Here is a 20992-nt window from a genome sequence, read left to right as displayed (position 1 = left end):
CTAGTTCATCTCCTGACCGAAACACACAGCCTCAGCCACAGGGCCGCCACTCTGGACATAATCTCATTCATGTCTTTCTCCTCCAGTCAACCCTTGCATCCCCACAAACACACACACACACACACACACACACACACACACACACACACACACACACACACACACACACACACACACGGTTCTGTCTCATCATCCGGGTTATCAGAGGTTGAGTATTGATTGAGCTTGGTTGAGAGCTCCTGTGGGCCACACCCGCCAAACACAGAGGTCGCACTCCTGTTACCTTGAGAGACGATCGATCCCCGCCAGCTTTTTGTCATCAGCCAGGCTAAATCGGAGACTGACTCCAATCTCATATGATCTCGGTGCACATGCCAATAGACAAGAAGCTTGATTAAAAAAAGGCAAGAGTCGCATGCAAAGGGGTTGAAGGCAGCTGTGCAAGAGAAAAACATAAAGCTAGGTGAAAGTACAAGACTGTACAGAAGAAACAAGTCATCTTTTTCAATGTAATCCTTTAAAGTCCAACAGCTGTCTGATTCTGTTAGATATATTTTAACAACTGGCAGACACAGGACAGAAGTGAAATTAAAACAATAATGCACAACATGCCAAATCAAGGCAAAGCAAATTTTACAATAAAAACAAGTATGAAACGAGAACTCTGATTAGACTGAACATGTATAATATAGTCTCCTAGTACTACAAATGACCACTTTTCTGTAATACAGGTCTCACAGGAAGATAAAGTAATATGCAAAACAGCACAGTAGTTCACACAATTCACTGTACTTCAGATTTACCTGTAAATAGATCTTTAAGTGGGTGTCAGTCGGCTCACAGCAGGAGGCACGACTACGGTCCAGGTACCACAACGATTCATGGAAACCTGCAGAACGAAAGCAAAAGGGCTTCAGGGTGGAAGTAAAGCTAAAATGCTTAATGGTACAGGTAATAGTAATAGTAATGTGACTAGTAAGAAAAATACAAAAATCTCTAGCGCCCCCTTTGGTTCTGCTTTGCAGTGATTGCATGTGTGCTCTGTATTTCTGCGCTCAGCTGGTGCTTGGTACTTGTGAAGCCATCATGTTGTGAACATGTTAGCTTTCAATTAGTTTAGATGAAAACAATGTAGGCGAGGAAATTAGATCACTTCAGCAAATGTAATAATGTAAACACACTAACAGAACATGAAGTGAGCAATACAAGACAAAGGCCATCTAAGGACAACTTGGGGACACACAGAAAGGGAAAAATAGCGGGAGCTGCTGCATCTGGCATTTTGTAAAAGGAAGAAGAGTGTACCGTCTACACTGTGGCAGGTCCATGGTTTATCAGATGTGGAGTCTAGAGTAATATTATGCTGCTAATGCTGCGTCTTCAAAATTGCATCTTCCCCATATAAATGAATGAGAGTGGACTAAAAAAAGATGTTTTGCGGGGCTGTTGTGTTGTGACTGCAGCAGTTGTTTCAACACTGTACTCCTATTTTTTCAGGAGTAGAATCGATGCAACATAAGCGATATGTTTGTTCTTATTCCACAAATTATTCTTCATTGTAAAAACCTAGTGCTTACATTACCCACAATGCATCTCAACCTCCGACAGTTTTCGGTCAGCAGTTCAGGTGTGTTACTAATAGCAGCTAATGTAGCAGCTAATGTAGCCTCGAGCTGCTATCCTCCTGCAGAGATGAGGAACGGGCTACAGAGGTCTGGGAAGCTCTCTTCTCTCTCTCTGGAGCCATAAATGTCTTTATTCAACATTTTCCTGTAAAGAGACTTTGAAGTGTAAACTTGTTGGAGCTTGCGTTAAAGTAATGGTTTGTCACGGGTGGAGTGAGAGGACTGGGGCAGCAGGAATAGGACCCAAAAGCAGATGACGGAGGCAGAGCTAGTGCACTTCAGTGATTTATTAACCAAATTATAAGGTGCAAAGTTCTGCAGAACCATGGCACCTGCAAGCGTCAAAACCAGAGAGGAAGTCAGAAAAAAGGCAAACAAATCCAACGAGGAGCAAGTAAAAGAATCCCAAAAACGAGGTCAGGCAAAAAGGTCCAAACAGACGGCTGGAAAGTTAAAGGCAACGCACCCGACTCGACGACCTGGCAGAAGAAAAAAGGATCTGGGCCGGTGTGTATTTATACATAGTGAGTTGCTGATGAGGGCAGTGAGGTGATGGCAGGGCAGATGGGAGTGACAGGAGAACAGACTGAGGGCATCTGGTGGACAGGTGAAGTATAACACTGGAGAGGCCTGGGGAGGCAGAATGATCAGGAATATGTGAGGGAAACATTGTGACACTGTTTAATGAATCAGCTCTCTTCTGCTTAGTTACTGAACCTTCAGTCTGGTTTAACACGTTTACCTTTGGTGCTTTTTCTGTAATGCCAACAGCTTGTTTTGACCTCTATAGTAACAAAAAGACACCGTTTAACTATTTGAACAAACACGTTTATCTGCAGGACCCCTGGAAATTTGGTGTGAATGCTCAAAAGAGTTTTGTTGACGTTGTCGTCAACCTTGAAAACGACAGCAGGTATTGCCTGCAAGAGATGAAATGCAGTGTAAATGAGCCATATCCTCACCACTGCAGCCTCCATTCACAGCTGTGTGACTGGGTTCACTTATACATTACATTACATTACATTACATTACATTACATTACAGTCATTTAGCAGACGCTTTTATCCAAAGCGACTTACAGGAAGTGTATTCAACATAGGTATTCAAGAGAACTACTAGTCACCAGAAGTCATCAGTGCATCTCCTTTCTTAAACAAGCATCTTAAAGCATAAACCAGAGCAAAAGTATAGTGCAGAGGCAAATTACTACGAAAACAATAATTGCAACAGACTAATACGAATATAATAAGTGCTACAAACTACTACGAATAGGATAAGTGCAGTAAACAAATACGAATTCAATAAGTGCAGCGAACTGATACGAATACTATAAGTGCAACTTACAACTTATACTCTCACAACTCTCACACATCTGCACATCTGGTCTGGTAAGGAGAGGTCAAACAGGGCCAATAAAGACTACCTCAACTTCCTACTGTCCCTTCTCCATTCCTGTCTTTGTCTCTCACACACAGTGGGGGAAACAGTTTGTATCCCTTTATGATTAACTGGATGCTTGTACACCCAGAAGTGGTGTGCTGTCAGGTGATTACATCCACCCATGGGTGGGACTTTCACATCCAAAGGCGGGGTGATGTCCTCCACATAAATACTGGCAGTGCATCGAGCTCCAGTGGATCTGTGAGAGACACCTCCTCCTGGAAGATGTTGCTTTCTGCGCCTCTGTGAATAGAAATCTGAGCGTGGCTGGAATCAAGAAAATGACTCAAGATGAAAAGTCAAGTGTGAGATGGTTTCTCTGTCAATCCTCCAGGGAAAAGTGCGAGAGAGTTGATTTTAACCCGGTGAACACCGCGGGAGACGCGCACCACGACATCCCATAGTGGAGAGGACACAGGACCACAGGACACAGGACCACAGGTAAGGTAAGGTGAGCCTGTCTACCAATGCCAGGCTGTTTAGAAGAAAGGTGTTTAAAATGAAATTCATTTAAATGCATAGTTTACATAGTGTTTTTCCTAACAGAGGACTTTAAAGTTAAAAATAGTTAAAATAGTTGTTTTTTTCTCTGTCTGTAAAATATAATATTTCAGTTATTGTTGTTTTTTCTACTGTTTTTTTTATTGCTTATTTATAATACTTGTTTTATTTATTTATTTATTTTATTTTTTTAGCTTGTCTTTCTTCTACTATGTCTCTTGTTTGCAAGTCTGCAAATGTCCCCGCTGCGGGACTAATAAAGGATTATCTTATCTTATCTTATCTTATCTTATCTTATCTTATCTTATCTTATCTTATCTTATCTTAAAGGACACAGGAGTGCAGGTGTGTTTGGAAAACTGTTATGAGACTCAAATCTCCATTTTTCAAACTCAGATTTAAGCATCTCATGACTGATATTACATGATGATATTATACATCATATACCTGTAAAAACACTGTGGAGCTCCGAGCAGCCTGAAGGACAGCCGGGCTCCAGGTGTTTGTTTCCTCAACACCATGCATGCTGCGGGCTGCACGTCACTCCCGTGTTGTGCAGCTCGCTTCACTGGCTCTTCACATCACACCTCTTATTTGTGCAACACATTCCCACTGCCTCGGGTTGCAACGTCTGACAACTGAGGTAATTATTATTTAAGGTCACCTGCAAGGCACCAGGTAAGGACATATAGATGTTTCACAAGGGCAGCAGGACATTTATTATTATTATTATTATTATAGGCTGCCAGCTGGCCATTGTTCTAATTTCAGACTATGTGTTAATTATCTGGACTATATTAATGTTTATTAGAGATAACTTCACAACCTTGAGGCCCCTCAGATGGGTGCTCTTGTGATATCTTTATTTTTAGGCTATTTTAGTTTTATTATAGATTGACAATAATGATCAATAGACCATTAATTCTTACAGTTCACATTCAATTAAATAAAAGTGAAGATGTCCTCATTAAATCTACAAACATCCAGCTGCATTATTCAGTGGTGGAATGTAACTAAGTACATTTCAGAGGTTACTCGTTACTACTAAATATAAAATCAACTAATAAATGATCACATATTGTAATAGATTAAGCTAACCTTCACCTATATGAAGCAATTCAAATGAGCTCCACCATTACCAGCTGCAACATTAAAGTGACGTAAACATTTATGCATCATTCATTTTGATCCAGTAGAAGAGTTTTACTTTTGGCACGCAAGTACATTTTGATGGTAATACTTTTGTACTTTAACCTAAGTTTGATATGCAGGAATCGTCCGCAAACTTACTGTTTTCAGCTCAACATGCATATAATCATACTTTGTGTTAAATCCCAGAATGAATCCACATATATACACTAGGATTTCACAAAACTATAGTGTGCTATTTGACAAACTCAATAACTTGCTGAAAATCTTGGACCCAAAACCCACTTCAATGCTATTAATGTATATACTGTGAAGCTCTTGCTTAGATATAGAATACACCGGGGACTTCCTCATGTGTCCCATGGAATAATTTGACGTAGCCTATTCTTATTCACATTTCTATAGTCGTAGTGATGTCAGTAATAATAATAATCATTTTTAAAGCAACGTTCAAAACACTGTTACAAAGTAATAGAGTCACACAAGAGTAAAACAAACTAGGATATCATAAAATATACAGGAAATCACAGAAAATCAATTGCAAAAATGTGTTTTTGTTTTGTTTTGTAAAAGTGATTTAAAAGATGAGACAGAATTTGCAGCCCTGATCTCCTCAGGTCATTTCACAAATTACGAGCCCTGACAGCAAAGCAAACACCTTCATGTTTGAATCTGGACCTTGGCACAACAAGGAATGACACATACGAGGAACTCGGGGTGCATGAAGGGACATAGGGTAATAAGAGATTTCATAGATAACTTGGGGCGAGGACTCTCAGGGTAATCAATAATATCTAAAAATCTATTTTAAAAGCAACGAGTAGCCAGTTTAAGGAAGCCAAGATCGGTGAGATGTGTTCTTGTTTCTTAGTCAAATTCCTAGCAGCAGTGTCTTGGATGTTCTGGATTTTTAACTGCAACTGCTTCCTCTCTGTCATCAAAGGTCTTATCGACTAGTTATGAAGGTTTGAATTTCTAATCCTTGAAATGGTTCTGAGATGATGAAATCGGGATTTGACTTTTGATGAAACATGTTTTCTAAGTTACAAAGATTTCTGCAATGCTGAGTGATTGAATGGGACAGAGAACCAAGGCTGTGTGGTGTTTGGGTGAGCTTGACCTGTGAACAACATATCTATGCGTAACAGCATTGAAATGTTGGACATTTTGTGACATCCACGTGCAGATGTCATGAAGGCAGTTTAGCAGGTTGACCGTGTCGATGGTTGTTTCCAGGATAACAGCTAAAATAGATCGGAGTATCATCTGCTTATAAATGTAAACTGCCATTACGACCATGCTGTGGCCAAGAGGGAGCATATAAATGGACAAGAGAACTGGACCAGGCTCAGATCCCACAGTGAAGACCTGTTGCAGCTAGCCTATAAGTGATACCAACGTAGGAACACCTGTCTTTTTGTCATTACAGAGTAGAGCCACTGATACCCACCAATATCTAAAGTCAGTTTAAGAGGATATCATGGTCAATGGTATCAAATGCTAAGCTTAGATCCAAGAAAACAAGAATTGTAGATAAGTCATTTAAGACATTAAGAAGAGCAGTTAAAAAAATCAGTTTCAATAAAATCCTTTTCTAAACCTTAGCTAACAATGGGAGCTGATAAATAGGTCTAAAATGATCAAGATCAGAAAAGATATAGCCTTTTTAAAAGTGGTTGAACAAGAGCAGTTTTTAAAATGTCAGGGTAGAAACCTATCATCAGAATGCTATTTGTCCATATTCATAGTCTATGATACCAATGTAGTCTTTGAACTATTATAGATTTAAAAATCTTAATATTTTTTAGGAACTATGAAGTCTTTTGTACAAAAAACTTTTTTATATCATGAAAATTTGAATGATTCATCTGAAAACTGAGTGCCACGGACACCACTTTGAGAAGAATGCTCGAGCTCTTTGTGGGGCTACTCACCACTTGGCTGAAGGGATTTCCTTTCTACCGCATTATGGACATCTAATCTAACTGCAGTATTGAAACGCGCCTAACTAATGTCATCTTCTACTAAAGTGCAACTTCCCATTAAGAGAAACGGCGAGTTGGCCACCGGCCCAGACAATTCAGTGTAAAGTTTCTCTTGTCTCCTGGTAAACATGGGCATCTTGACCAGAATGTCTCCTGCCCAAGTATTGGTGCAAAAAGGTAGACGTAACACAGATTCTCTAAAGCAGAAGTTCATACGCCTTATCAACACCCACAATACTAAACTACTAGTATGTTATTTTTAAGCATAGGTTGTTAAGTATCCCAAATGATTGTACATTTGTGTCTGTCTTGCTTCTCATGAGATATTTCCAACTGTAATCCAAACAGACACCAGACACGAGCACTCCCTCCTTCAACATGGATGGCTACTACAATTGGACGTTGATATCCGAGAATGTCAACTGGTCTTCCTCCCAGCCCTCCCCCAACTCAACCCACAACAATAACTCAGCCACGGTCGCGCTAATGCCCTTCGATGCTGTTACCGCCGTCATCTACACCATCGTGTTCATTGTGGGTCTTCTAGGTAACACGTTGGTCATCTATGTGGTGATTCGCTATGCCAAGATGAAGAGTGTGACCAACATTTACATCCTCAATTTAGCCTTGGCGGATGAAGTCTACATCCTAGGAGTTCCCTTCCTAGGCAGCAATAGTGTGCTTTCCTACTGGCCATATTGGGATTTCTTCTGCAAGGTGTACATGACTTCTGATGCCATGAGCCAGTTCACCTCCACCTTTTGCCTCACACTGATGAGCATCGATCGCTACCTGGCTGTGGTACATCCTATTCGCAGTGCCAAATGGAGGAAGCCACAGGTGGCCAAGATTTTCACTGGCATGGCCTGGGTGGTGTCCTTTCTGATTGTGCTGCCAGTCACAATCTACTCAAATGTACAGCCGGAATACAAAGCCTGCAACTTAACCTGGCCTGAGCCGATTGAAGTGAGTTCTCTCGTCTTCATCCTCTACACATCCATACTGGGCTTCTTCTGTCCTCTGGTTGTCATCTGCTTCTGCTACCTGCTCATCGTCATCAAGGTAACGCAACAGATACAATTTGCCTTTGGCTTCATTGGTGTGTAAATAAATGAATGAAAATCTCATAAAACCTTTTCAATTTACATTTCAGGTGAGGTCAGCAGGTGTTCGTGCAGGGCTGACTAAGCGACGCAAGTCAGAGCGAAAGGTGACGCGGATGGTGGTGATCATTGTGCTGGTGTTCGTAGTTTGTTGGCTGCCCTTTTTCTCTGCCAACATTTTCAACCTGGTTTATATCATCCCTGAGAGCAGCACCACCGCTGCAGTCTACTTCTTCTTGGTCATCCTCACCTACGTCAACTCTTGCGCCAATCCAATCCTCTATTGCTGCCTCTCCGACAACTTCAAGCAGGGCTTCCAGAAGGTGCTCTGCATCCACAAACCAAATGGTGTCGGCACTGCAGGCCAGAGGGGAGGTAGACCTACTGCATCCAAGGAAAACCACATTCCTGTTCTCCCAGCCAGAAATCACACACAGAATGGAAAAATGCAGAGCATTCAGGTATCGTGCAAACAATGTTCATGTGATCCTTGTAATTTCTGATAAAGCAACCGAAACTCACGGAAGGCTCATAAATGAGAAGATAAATTCCAAAATTTCGTCATTGACTTCTAGCGTTTCACTTAACGCAATGTGGTTACCATGAAACCATTGCAAATAACATTTAGGTTTGAGCAACAAAACCATTTAGGTTTGGGAAAATTCTTGTTGTTGGGCTCAAAATAACAAAGTGACCTAAGTAAAATAACTACTAAAGTAAGAAATTCCTACGCCAATTAGTGGATGTGGGCTGGAATAAAGACAAACATTCTTCTTTATTAACACATTTTTAGCAGGTATGCTAAGTCTTAAAAAGAAGTAGAAACAGAAGGAGATGTAATTATTGTGCTTTAAATAAATATAACATTTAAATGTTATTATTGAAGTGCCATTGGCAGCCCCAACTGTCAGAGTGCTCAGTGTCCCTATTGTCTTCTCTGTGGGAAAATGTGACTTCCAGGAAAGAACTGAGTCCCAAGTAATAACTCAATTAAAAACGTTTCCACTAATTCTTTCATTGCCAGCAGGAGCAGTCACTTGTGCAAAAGTGTGTCATTCATTCTTTATTGTATATCCCTGATATCTGTGTTGGTGTTGTTGTTTCAGGAGCCTGTCCAGATGGAAGTCATTGGAGACCTTGAGCTTCAAAAACAGAGGTGATTGGTCAGCCATGATTTTTTCAAGCTGACCATCCATGCACTAGAGCGCTGCAACATGGGACTTGGATCATTTATTTCTGGAACTTGTATGGATTGGTGTTTCCTGTCTTAATTGCTGATCTTCCCCCACTGACTGGGATATTTGTGGAGCGGACCAGAGGAACAAAGTGGGAGAGAATACAGCATTCATCACAGATGTCTGCATTTGTGTTTGTTCCTCATGTCTTTGTAGTTACTGGGTTGACTGCATTGTACAAAGCTTTAGTGTATGTAAAGATGCAATATTTCAGTACAGAATGAAATAGATCAGAGACTGTAAAATGCTGTAAATTCTCCAATAGCTATATTTACCTTCACTGCAGACTTTTATTTTCCGTCAGATCTTTTTCAGATTTTAGTAAGAAACCCTTGTTTTTTCTTATGCGCTTTTCTCTTTTTTTCCCCTCATTTATGTTAACCTGTTATCTTGATCAGTTCAGTATAATGTACATTTCACAGCACTAAGACACATCTGTGCAGGAGGTGTGGAGTTGACTGGAATCAATCAGTAAGTGAAATCGAGTGTGTTTCTGTTAAAGCAATAGATTGACTTTTTTGGGAATATGCTTGTAAACATTCATTTGGGACTACGCAAAGAATGATTACCCTCTCATATATATGAGAGTTTCATAAAGGCTATAAAGCTACAGTCAGCAGCAGGTCAGTTTAGCTTAGCATAAAGACAGGAAAGAGGAGGAAACAACGAGCCTGGCTCTGACCAAAGGTCACAAAATCAAAGCAAAGAAACAGTCTGATAATCCCCCATAAAACAGCTGATTGTTGTTTTTATGCTTTAGTACGTGTAACTCAAAGAGATAATGTTTAATAACCCCGTCCGTCAGATAAAACCGCTCCAGCGGAGTAAACATCACATTACTGAAGATTAAAACGCTCTGACTTCTATTCACTGAGAGTGGTTTTGATCTTCTCATTGAACTCTAAGCTAACATCAGTCTATTACCCCAAAAAGCTTTCTCTTTAAGAAGTCCAACTATTAAACTAGTGCTTTGGAAATGAATGTTATGCTGAATTTATCATATGAGCCATGATAATACAGGTAATTTCACACGGATGAGTGCTTTTTTTTTTTTAACCACACCCTTTTGTAGAGCGCCAGGCTGTTATTTGAAACTCAACCATTGTTCTCTCTTTTATTTGAAATCACAGTATTTTATTTGTGCAGCTTTAACTAGAGTGAGCACTTATCTGTCGGGTAATTGTAAACATGGTAAGTGTTTAAAGGTCATGACATTTATATATCTTTTGGCCTGTGAGTTTTGGTAGCCTGTGAAAAAAGAAATGCCTTGAGGTAGCTCAGCCAAGTATTTATCTCTTCTCTTCTTTGGATGTCACAGCGAGGTAAAGCCACCGCTGAGCTGCTGGACGATGAGCTTTAACATTCAGTGCCAACATATTATTTTTGGGGAAGTTGCTGGACAACACTGAAGCATCTCCACAGTTTTAAGGAGTTTGAGTTTGAGCTCGTTTTGAAAAACAGGCGCTAAAATGGAGCTGTGGGAACATGGATACCTTACAGGAGACATTTATGTGTTGTTAGATATAAGTTTTAACATAATTGGTCATTTTAGATATGTGGTGTTGAATTCCATGACATCATTATAACAAAAATACTAACTTAGTCATTCTGTTAAAGGAGCCATCATGAATATGAATAAACAATCAAGTTGGCATTTTCAACCTGCATTTATTCAACACAGCTGCTGACATGCGCCTGCATGAAACACAGTTCCTCTACGTGTACATCTTTCCCATGAAAAGACAGGTGATGTTTATTGTTACTATGATTTCTCAATATCATGGCAGGTCTATGTTTCTAACTGAAACACTTTATTACTTTTTCCAGTTGAAACAGAACAGTTGCAGCTTTACACTTGAATGTTAATCTCTCAACACAAACCACTTTTTTTTGTTCATTTAGTTGAAGTAGTTTTAATGCAAAAGCAGTAAACAAGAAGAAGAACCAGATGGCTTTCCACAAAAATACATTTACATAAAAATCTGCTAAATGAAGGGAGGCCGTTCAAAGTGTCTGTGTGTTTCCCTGTCTAACTTGTTGTTTGTTATTAATAACTGTGAGGTTTTGTTTCGCTGTTTCTTTAATAAATGCAACCATATAAAACACAGTGTGTCGTGCAAATTGTTTACACGGATTTGGTTGTTTTTTTTATCTTAAGACAATGCAATAAGCACATTGAAAGAGTTAATGATCACCGTTATCTTTACCCATCTCCATACCGGTTATAAGGTGATCTTTTGTTAATGAAACTACACTGTTAGAGGTGGGGGAGGTTCAAAAAGTGAGCACTGATTATATGAATATCAGCTAATTATCTTCACATGTTCTATATTAAAACATATGTCACTGACAGGATTTGATTCAGTGAAGCTTGTAATACAGTCTATGAAATTAATATTTATCTACCATGCACCACATGTCTCTTCTTTAGTCACATCCATCATCTTCTCCCCCTGGTTGTTTTCCTTTTCTACTTTTTCCTCTCTTTTTCTCTGCTTTTCAAACGTGTCTGCTCTCCTTCCTCTATACACTGTATTTCTATAACATATGCTCTACTGTCTTCGCCCTTATTATTTGTCTGTTTACTGACAACCTGTTTTCATGTCTGGGTGTCGGGGTAGAAACACACTAGAAACACACGCAGTCATGCTGCTTTTGTTTCATCAACCTCAACGTCAGGTGAAAGAACCAGTATTATTATTATCTCGCAGGGAAAAGAGCACATTACACTGGAACAGATTTTTGTTTTTGCTTCTCTTAGATCCATGAAAGGCTCAAACATTTACAAAGAACTTGATCAAATGTTTTGATACTGAGAAATGTAATGACTGTGGTTCACACTTAAACAAACATACACTCAACTCATTCTGCATTTTCCTTATTGACTGTTATTGTGACAGAAAGCGGTATCATTAACAAACAAACTTCAGAGGTGTTTAAACGGCATCGATTTATCACTCAATGCCCGATGCTACACTGTGATTGTCCGGTCTGCATTTAAGGGCAGGACTTAGCTGTGGGTCCATTACACTGCAGCACAAATCTGCAAAAAAGTCCTTTATACTCTGTATGCTTGCTAATGCTCTGGGCAGTTTTTGACTTTAGTTTTAGAGACAAAGCAGTGGGCATATTTCACCTCAGATAATCCCAAAAGAGTGAGTTACTTCAGTTGTTTCCAGCCACATTACTGGTGTTGCCTTGTGGGAGACTTTTAACACACCACAACAACCTTCAAGGTGAGGCTCACACTGATGCAGCATCTCGAGACTAAGTTCTGTTCTCTGTCTGCTCGTGTTGCAGTTGAAGGTTAACAGTAAAGAAGCATGCAACACATCTGTCCTTCTAATGCAAAGAAAATACTGCAAAACTCTACTTAGTTTTGATTGCATGTGATTTCAACAATGCAGAAAGTTATGTAAAAACGGTGATCGGGGAAGAACAAACTCCTCCCAAAATATGACATTTTATTAATTATGCATATTTATACAGACAACTCCTCATGAAAACTATATGGATCCCTTTCAAAATAAGTTACTTTTCAATTTATTTTTAATTCTCCCTCGAATTCTGGCAATGGCACAGTCAGGATTTGGCAATACAACAGGTCGATTTAATAGAAACAGTCATGGTCCCTAGAGGATGACCGGTTCAGTTATGGTGCTTCTTGCTTTAGAGAACAAGCTATTTATTTCTGGGAAGTAATTAAATTAAAACCACTGGAAAAACTTAAACGGTCTGTTCACACAAACGTTCTCAATAATTTACAATTCCAAAGAAACACAAAGCAATTACAAAAAGATCCCAAATGACCACAAAGAGACAAAAAACAAAACAAAAGAGGCTCTAAAACTATAAAGTCTGTGTCTGTGGGATAGGTGGGGGGGCTCTGCATTGTCTCATAATCTGCCTCTGTGTATAATGCAACACGAATGAGGTTTATTCTCATGGGGAGATAGTTCTGGTAGTTGATGCAGCTACGGTAAATATTGTCTTTTTTATGAGTAAAAGGAATTTTTATCTTTCTCTACTGCGAAACCATAAAATATTTCTAGACAGTGCAAGTAGTGATAAACAATAGCTCTCAAAGAAAGAAAAGTATTGAAAAATGAAGGCAGCAAGAGGTTATCAATTTGAAAAATATTCTCAATACCTTGTGAAGTTGCTTCACTTTAAATATTTCACACTCACAAATACTGGTTGAATTCTTTTTGAGCAGCTTTTTACAGGGTTAGAGTTCATTCAATGCCATGTTGGTGCCCGGAGATCAATCTTTCATTGAAGGGCTTTCTGGGAAAACATAAATCAGACACCAGGAAATTGACCACACATGGCTTTATGGACACACAGGATGTGTTGTTGACAAGTCATTGAGAGGAGGAGGAGGAGGAGGAGGAGGAAGAGGAGGAGGAGGGTGAGTATTTTACCTCACAAAACAAACTACATGTCAGTCTGTGTGGTGACGGAGCAGAGAGGAATTTAAACATTTTTTTTTGTTGGAGGTGAAAGAGGAACTATAAGTCACTGAAATCTGAAAAAGCACTCAGTGAATTGTAAGCGTACACATGAGGCAAATTTGAAAAGAGTTATTCAAAAGATCCACCATGTATTTACAAAACTACCTAAAATATGATGTATTTCTCCTTTCCTCTAAAGTAAGAGAACCTATTGATTTATACAATGAAATGTGGTTTGAAGTATTGAACAGGTACAAGTGATGCCATAACAGCCATTGTGATCCAGGGTTTCATACTACTGTGGTCTTGGTCAGTTGGAACTAGAAAAAGAGTGGTGGATTTTTACTTCAATTCAATTAATCTGTATCAAATCCACACAAATCTGCAACGTTAAATATTTAACCTAAAAACATGAAACTCTTAAACTAATGTCATTACGATCAATCTCAGCTGTACTTTAGTGCTAATTAGCAAATGTCAGCCTGCTGACATGCTAAACAATGATAGTTAATCCTGCTTTACGTTAGCATGACGATAGCATTTAGCTCAAAGCAGCACTTGGTAAAGCCTCACAGAGCCGTTAGCATGGCTGTAGGCTCTAGGCTGTTTTTTGTTTAGGGGTTTTCTTCTTTTATTGTTTTTTTTTTACAGGAAAAAATAAGTAAATGAAAAACGAAACATTCTCGGAAGCATTCCCTCAGTATCAACAGAGTGATGACTGTAAAGGTTTAGAGAGTAAATCTGAATGAAGACCACTGACTCTAAAACACTTTGTAAACCAAAAGTGAAGTCAATAATCACTAGATGTCCTGCAGGGTGCAAAGCTTGAACTAGGGACGTTCAACCTGTTTTAGCAGCATTTTGGTTTTCTTTTTCATCTCTATTGCATCGTAGCAAAAGAAGAACAAGCCAATAAAACAAATGAGCATATTCTCCTGCAGTTGGTGGCGTGTTTAGCCTCGAATGTCAGTGCGTAGAGAAGCGAGGAGCATTAAGGGACTCGGAAGGAGGAGGAGGAGGAGGAGGAGGAGGAGGAGGAGGAGGAGTGTGTGGCCCTGTGTGGTTAATTAAAGCTGAGAGCTGTGCCCTTCTCCACCCCACAGTGATTCTTCCTCCCTCTGCCGGGGGGGAGAGCCAGGACGCCTCCATCCATTTTAATAATGTATAACAGATAACTGCTTCAGTAAACCAAACCCTAGAGACAGTCAGGATGTCTACGCTTTCTTCGCCTTTCATTGTCACTTGACCATATCAGATTGTGAAGGAATAATGTAGAATTTTCAAAGTGTCCACGTTTTAAGATATCATCATCAGCGCTGATAAGGCTGATTTATTCACAGGGATAGAATGTCACAGCCACCTAGAAACTTTAGACTGTGACCCTAAACTGACATTTTACTCACAGGTTTCTTTCTCACCTCCACCCGTTTGATATTTAGGTGACTCTCTGTAATACTGAATGCACTGGAGTGGGAGGAGAGGCGCAGTAGGAGGTGCATCGGTGTGTCAGGAGCAATTAAACCAGGACAAAACTATGTGGAGAGCGTGTTTGTGCCAAACGATGCTCTTATAAAACAGGAAGTTCAAAAGCTTTTAACAATTTTGTGGATGATGTTAGACAATTTGACTTCCATGCAGATCCAACAAACTGAAACCAGAGCTTTAAGGGCCATTGCAAACCATCCGTGAAAAAATTCTGATTTTTTTATTGCCAAATGATTAAACTGTAATTAAAGTCTGTATTGGGGAACTGTGCAGACATGTGTTGTGTCATATGCATTGGACGTTCCAGTACTAGACCTTAATCAGGCAAATGATTTGTAACAATGAGAAGCCATCTTATAAAGTCTGCAGCTCTGCAACCAATCACATATTTCATACCTCACATACAATAGGAAGGCATAAATACCAAAACATCATTTTACTCTACGGCAATCACCAATATCATATACGAAGCTAGAAAACACTCTGTATAGTAGCAATCACAGAAGTCCCCCAAAACTCATAGCTTACATCAAATGAATGCATAAAGCCCCAAAGGCTGAAATGCATTTTTTAAAAGATGCATTCCCAAACATTTCATCTTAAAATTGTCAATTAATCTGTAGGGATACATGTACATGGCAAATGAAAAAAACATTCATAAATAAATAGAAACCTCCATAATAAACACAGCAATACCTCACAACACATAAAAGGCAAACACTATATCAATGTATAGATATGTTAGATAACAATTATCAGATTTGCATCTACTCTATTAAGACTGCATGCATAAAATTATAAATTATTATTAATTATTATAAATAGATCCTACAATAAATGGACATATGTGGAGGCTTCATTTGTGGATGAAACAAACTTAACAGATAGAAAAAGTTATTAATAAAAGGAAGCTTCACAATACTAAATTAAATATATAAATACAATAGACATCAGAGCCTCAAAAATGCCAAAAATATGTCTGAAAAGACCCGGAGCTCGTACATATTATGGTCTGTTGTGGAGGTCGTCTCTGTCCTGTGTGTTTGTTGACTCATGGAGCCATTTCAGTGAAGACTAAACTTGGATTGACCCTCGGGGATTCTCTCCCGATGGCAGCCACTGTCTTCTTCAATCTAAACACTGGCCGACTGAGCCAAATACCTCCACGGTGCTGTTAACGTGCCTTACTATGTGTGTGTGTGTGTGTGTGTGTGTGTGTGTGTGTGTGTGTGTGTGTGTGTGTGTGTGTGTGTGTGTGTGTGTGTGTGTGTGTGTGAGTGAGATGCTAACAGACGACTGAAAAACTCATCCATTACCTATAAACAGAACAAAGGTCCCAGTATCACCACATTTAACACTCCCCATCTGTGTTTCTTTACATTCGCTTCACTAAATTCTCCTTTCCAGGAGCTGTCAATCACCGGACCACAACTCCTCCCATAAGGTAAGCAGTGATGTGATCATGAAATGGGAGATGGGCGGGGAAAGGAGAGCAAGAGATTTATAAGAGAGGACAACGACTATGTTGAACTCTAAGGTATCTTTTCTTTCAGTAGGACGATGCAACTGGAAATATAGAGCACTTTTAACATAATCAAGGCTCAACAAATGATGCTTACTATAATTGACCTTTTCTCAATATGCAGGCTTGCTTGTGAGTGAATGCATGTGCCCATAATGTCATGCAAGTCTTGTAATTGATATAAACCTTGTGTTCAGAATGTCAGACTGCCTCCTTTAATCTTCCTTGGCACACACAAAAAAACACATCAGTCCAAAACAAAAAAAATTATCATCATGCCACTGATTTTATGCTAAAAAATATTCAACAATTATTCTGCCAATTATTTCTTTAATAATTGATTTGTGCATAGAATGTCACAACTAATGAAAAATCTCTGTTTGGAGTTTCCCAAAATTACATCTTCACATGCTTTGTTTTCCGTTTACAATCGTAGAAGATTCAGAAAAGCTGCAAATACTCACATTTGAGAAGCTGTAAACAGAGAAAGGTTTTTTTCAAAGACAATTTTCCACATTGTGGACAATAAAGTTGAAAACTAATCTGTGAAACAGCCTAGTGGGAATAAACTGAGACTAGCTGTGTGTTTCTTTACTTTTTGAAGGCACTATATCTATTAATGTAATCATTAGCAGCCATGTTAGTAATGTTGTTTATTTCGTTATCAACCAATAGCACATCATGTAATGCATCCCAAGACAGAAACTGAGTGTTCACTGCCCTCCAGTGTCCACATTTAGAAACTGCATCACCATTTTCTTCAGTGTAAATAAGTAATAATACACTGTACTCTACTGTAAAATAATTATTACTTTAAATACATGTGTGAATGTTGACATTTCCTGCATTTATTTTTGTAGCCTAAATGTTCTTTAATATAATAGTTTCCCCTTTTTAAAAATGTAATGTTTAACTTCTATTTGGGTACATTTTAACACAAGTATTTTCACTTTTTATGGAGTAGAATGTATTTAAAATGGTAATACTTTTACTTGAGTACACTATATAAGTACTCATTCCAGCTCTGCCTATAACCACCATTGAGGCTCTCTGTTGTATTTATTTAACCTTGCACTCCTCTAACCTTAATGTAGACACCATGCTCACACTGACAGTCAAAGCTTCCAAAATAAAACTATTTGGCAACCATAGACGCCTTCGGCTGAAAGTCACCCGTTAATTGTTGTTGTTGTTGTTGTGGTTGTTGTTGTTGTGGTTGTTGTGGTTATTGTTATTGTGGTTGTGGTTGTTGTTGTTATTGTTGTTGTTGTGGTTGTTGTTATTGTTGTTGTGGTGGTTGTGGTTGGTGTGGTTGTTAGTGTTGTTGTTATTGTTGTTATTGTTGTGGTTGTTGTTGTTGGTGTGGTTGTTGTTGTGGTTGTTGTTGTTGTTGTGGTGGTGGTTGTTGTTGTTGTTGGTGTGGTTGGTGGTGTGGTTGTGTTGTTGTTGTTGTTGTTGTTGTGGTTGTTGTTGTTGTTGTTGTTGTGGTGTGGTTGTTGTTGTTGTTGTGGTTGGTGTTGTTGTTGTTGTGGTTGTTGTTGTTGTTGTTGTGTTGTTGTTGTTGTTGTGGTTGTTGTTGTTGTTGTTGTTGTGGTTGTTGTTGTTGTTGTTGTTGTGGTGGTTGTGGTTGTTGTTGTTGTTGTTGTTGTTGTTGTGTGGTTGTTGTTGTTGTTGTTGTGGTTGTTGGTGTGGTTGTTGTTGTTGTTGTGGTTGGTGTTGTTGTTGTGGTGGTTGTGGTTGTTGTGGTTGTTGTTGTTGTGGTGGTTGTTGTTGTTGTGGTTGTTGTGGTTGTTGTTGTTGTTGTTGTGGTTGTTGTTGTTGTTGTTGTTGTTGTTGTGTGGTTGTGGTTGTTGTTGTTGGTTGTTGTTGTTGTTGTTGGTGGTTGTTGTTGTTGTTGTTGTTGTGTTGTTGTTGTTGTTGTTGTTGTTGTTGTTGTTGTGGTGTTGGTGTGTTGTTGTTGTTGTTGTTGTTGTTGTTGTTGTTGTTGTTGTTGTTGTTGTTGTTGTTGTTGTTGTACTCACCTGTTTGTCTTGAGCGCCACAGAGTCCTCCTCATCTCCACTGAGCATTTAGTTAACTAGACAGAGGTGCACTTGAATGTGACGTACCATTCAGGGTGTGTTGATTTGGGTAACTGGCCGAGCTGCATGAAATCAGTGATTGAATTAAGGTAGTATTTTTTCAATTAAGCGTAGGAAGGCTGCAATCATTTTAAACCATAGTCGTAACCCGAAATCACTGCAGCTTCGTTGCAGCTGCTGATTTATTTCCTTTCTTTTGTTAGATTCTTGCTTGATTAAAACTAATCAGGACTTTTCTCGAATTCCTTTTTTTCTAAGCTTAATAGATTAGAAAAAGATTTGATTAAACATAGAATACTTGTGATAAAAAAGCACTTTAGTAAAACTAATTCTTTAAACAAGTTATGCCAACTTACAAATACAAAAAATGTCCTTTTTAAAGTAACGAGAGCAGCCTAAATGTAATTTGTAAGGCAACTTCCATTGCTGTTTATTGTCCATATTTTCTCTCTCTCTCTCTCTCTCTCTCTCTCTCTCTCTCTCTCTATTGTGATAGCTTGGTTTTGTGTGGATGGGTGCTTTAAACTTTGAATCCTGCTTGTTCACTGTCCTCTAGTGGTCACCTTGAAAAACTGCAACACTACATAAAGTTAAAGGCTAAATTTGTATATTGTTATAAATATACATAATTTAACTGTTTGTTTCTTTGTTTTTACATATAACACCAACATCACAATTATGTCTGATTTTCACAGTTTACCTGTAGGCAATCATGTGTTATCATCAAACAACAGCCCCATATAAACATCATTCTACCACCTGAGAAACATCTCAAGGCTAAGACCCTCACTACCCAAACGTGATGCAGAAAAGTTGGTGCACGCATTTATCAGCTCTCGGATTGACTACTGTAACTCTCTGCTCGCAGGTCTACCAGCCAGAACCATCCAGAGGTTACAATATGTCCAAAACAGTGCCGCCCGGGTTCTCACCAGGACACGGAAATCAGAACACATCACCCCAGTCCTCCACTCCCTCCACTGGCTTCCCATAAAACAACGCATCACTTTCAAAGTACTTCTCCTAGTATTCAAGGCCATAAGCTGTACCGGTCCAACCTACCTCCTGGACCTCCTCACCCCTCAATCCACATCCCAGACACTTAGGTCAGGAAACTCCAACATCCTTGCGGTTCCCCGGACAAAGCTGGCTACCATGGGAGATGGTGCCTTCTCTTCACTGGGGCCACGCCTGTGGAATAAGCTCCCGGAGAAGATCAGGGCCTCAGACTCCATCACCGCTTTTAAATCAAGTCTTAAAACTCACCTGTTCCTCTCTGCCTTCCCCTAAGGTCTTGGTCATTTAGATTGCTTGTGTTTGGGTGGTTGTTCAGTTTTAATAGATATTCTTAGATTTCATTATGATTAAATTAATTCATTTATTTAAATTCTTATTTTTTTTGTTTTTATTATTATATTTGATTATTGTGATTGTTCTACCCTGTGCAGCACCTTGAGATTTCTTTGTATTTTAAAGTGTGCTATATAAATAAAATCCATTATTATTATTATTACAATGCATGTGATAATTCTGACATACAGCAGTATTTTAATAATCATATAATCAGTACTCAGTATACCACCCAGGGGCAGTGTTGCACAGCTTCCAGTCCTCTGTCTCTGTTCTGCATGTTTCACTTTCCTCAGAGAAGCAGAGGCAGCAGGGCCGGAGGGAGGTGCTGCTGAAGCACAATCTACATCATAACTGCATCATAACTGCATCATAACTGCATGCATATTCTCCCCCCAGTTGTTATGGATAAGTGTGGAGGAAGAGGTGCTGCAGTGACAGCAGTGATGAAGCTCTGAAGTCAGCTTTGGAGACGTTTTGGAGACGGATCAGCTTTGGAGACGTTTTGGAGACGCCAGCAGTACGCACGGTCTGCAGGACTGCTCGGCTCGTTTTCTTAAAGTCTGCAGCCTTTTTTGCATGTTTTCTTCTTTTTAAGTGCACTTGGAGTAGTTTGCATTGTGTTTTCTTCTTTCTCTAACATGGGGGAAAGCGTGCGTATCGGGCAGATGTGCTTTGGCTCTGTGGAAGTTTAGCTCATCTTTGCATTTGAACCAGGAGGCTTAAAACTCCAGAGAGAGATGGCCAGCGAGAGGAAACCACGGCTTTGTGTCATGACAAAAGCTGAGGACGGGTATGGATTTCACTTGCACGGTGAGAAAGGGAAGAGTGGACAATACATCCGAAAGGTGGAGGCCGGCTCTCCTGCAGAAGCGGCCGGGCTGCGCGCAGGGGACCGGGTGGTGTCAGTGAATGGAGACAACGTGGAGAAAGAGACACACCACCAGGCAAGTTGATGTGCAGAAGTATGTGTGGTTATACGTCATATGGGTCAGTATAGGTCAGGATCAACAGGTCAACCTGGCTGCTGTGTGCAAATGTGTCAGACTGCCTCCTTTAATCT

The 20992-nt window shown here is 39.5% G+C and overlaps 2 protein-coding genes across 2 annotated transcripts in view; both read left to right on the top strand.

Moving 5' to 3' along the window:
• The first annotated feature begins 6828 nt into the window (after positions 1-6828).
• LOC129098225 (somatostatin receptor type 5-like) lies at positions 6829-8963 on the top strand. The gene is made up of 4 exons (XM_054607212.1): positions 6829-6861; positions 7049-7762; positions 7854-8264; positions 8910-8963. Exons 1-4 carry the CDS (start codon positions 6829-6831, stop codon positions 8961-8963), a joined length of 1212 nt encoding a protein of 403 aa, XP_054463187.1.
• An 11281-nt stretch (positions 8964-20244) lies between these two features.
• Positions 20245-20992, top strand: part of LOC129098240 (Na(+)/H(+) exchange regulatory cofactor NHE-RF2) — a 31705-nt gene continuing 30957 nt past the window's right edge. The window contains 1 exon segment of the mRNA XM_054607225.1: positions 20245-20876. Within this exon segment, the coding sequence (XP_054463200.1) occupies positions 20670-20876 (207 nt within the window). The 5' untranslated portion in view covers positions 20245-20669.

Source organism: Anoplopoma fimbria, chromosome 11 (assembly GCF_027596085.1).
Source record: "Anoplopoma fimbria isolate UVic2021 breed Golden Eagle Sablefish chromosome 11, Afim_UVic_2022, whole genome shotgun sequence".
NCBI classification, from domain to species: Eukaryota; Metazoa; Chordata; class Actinopteri; order Perciformes; family Anoplopomatidae; genus Anoplopoma; species Anoplopoma fimbria.
Note: the sequence above shows the minus strand (reverse complement) of the source record. Positions and strands in the feature narration are given on the sequence as shown.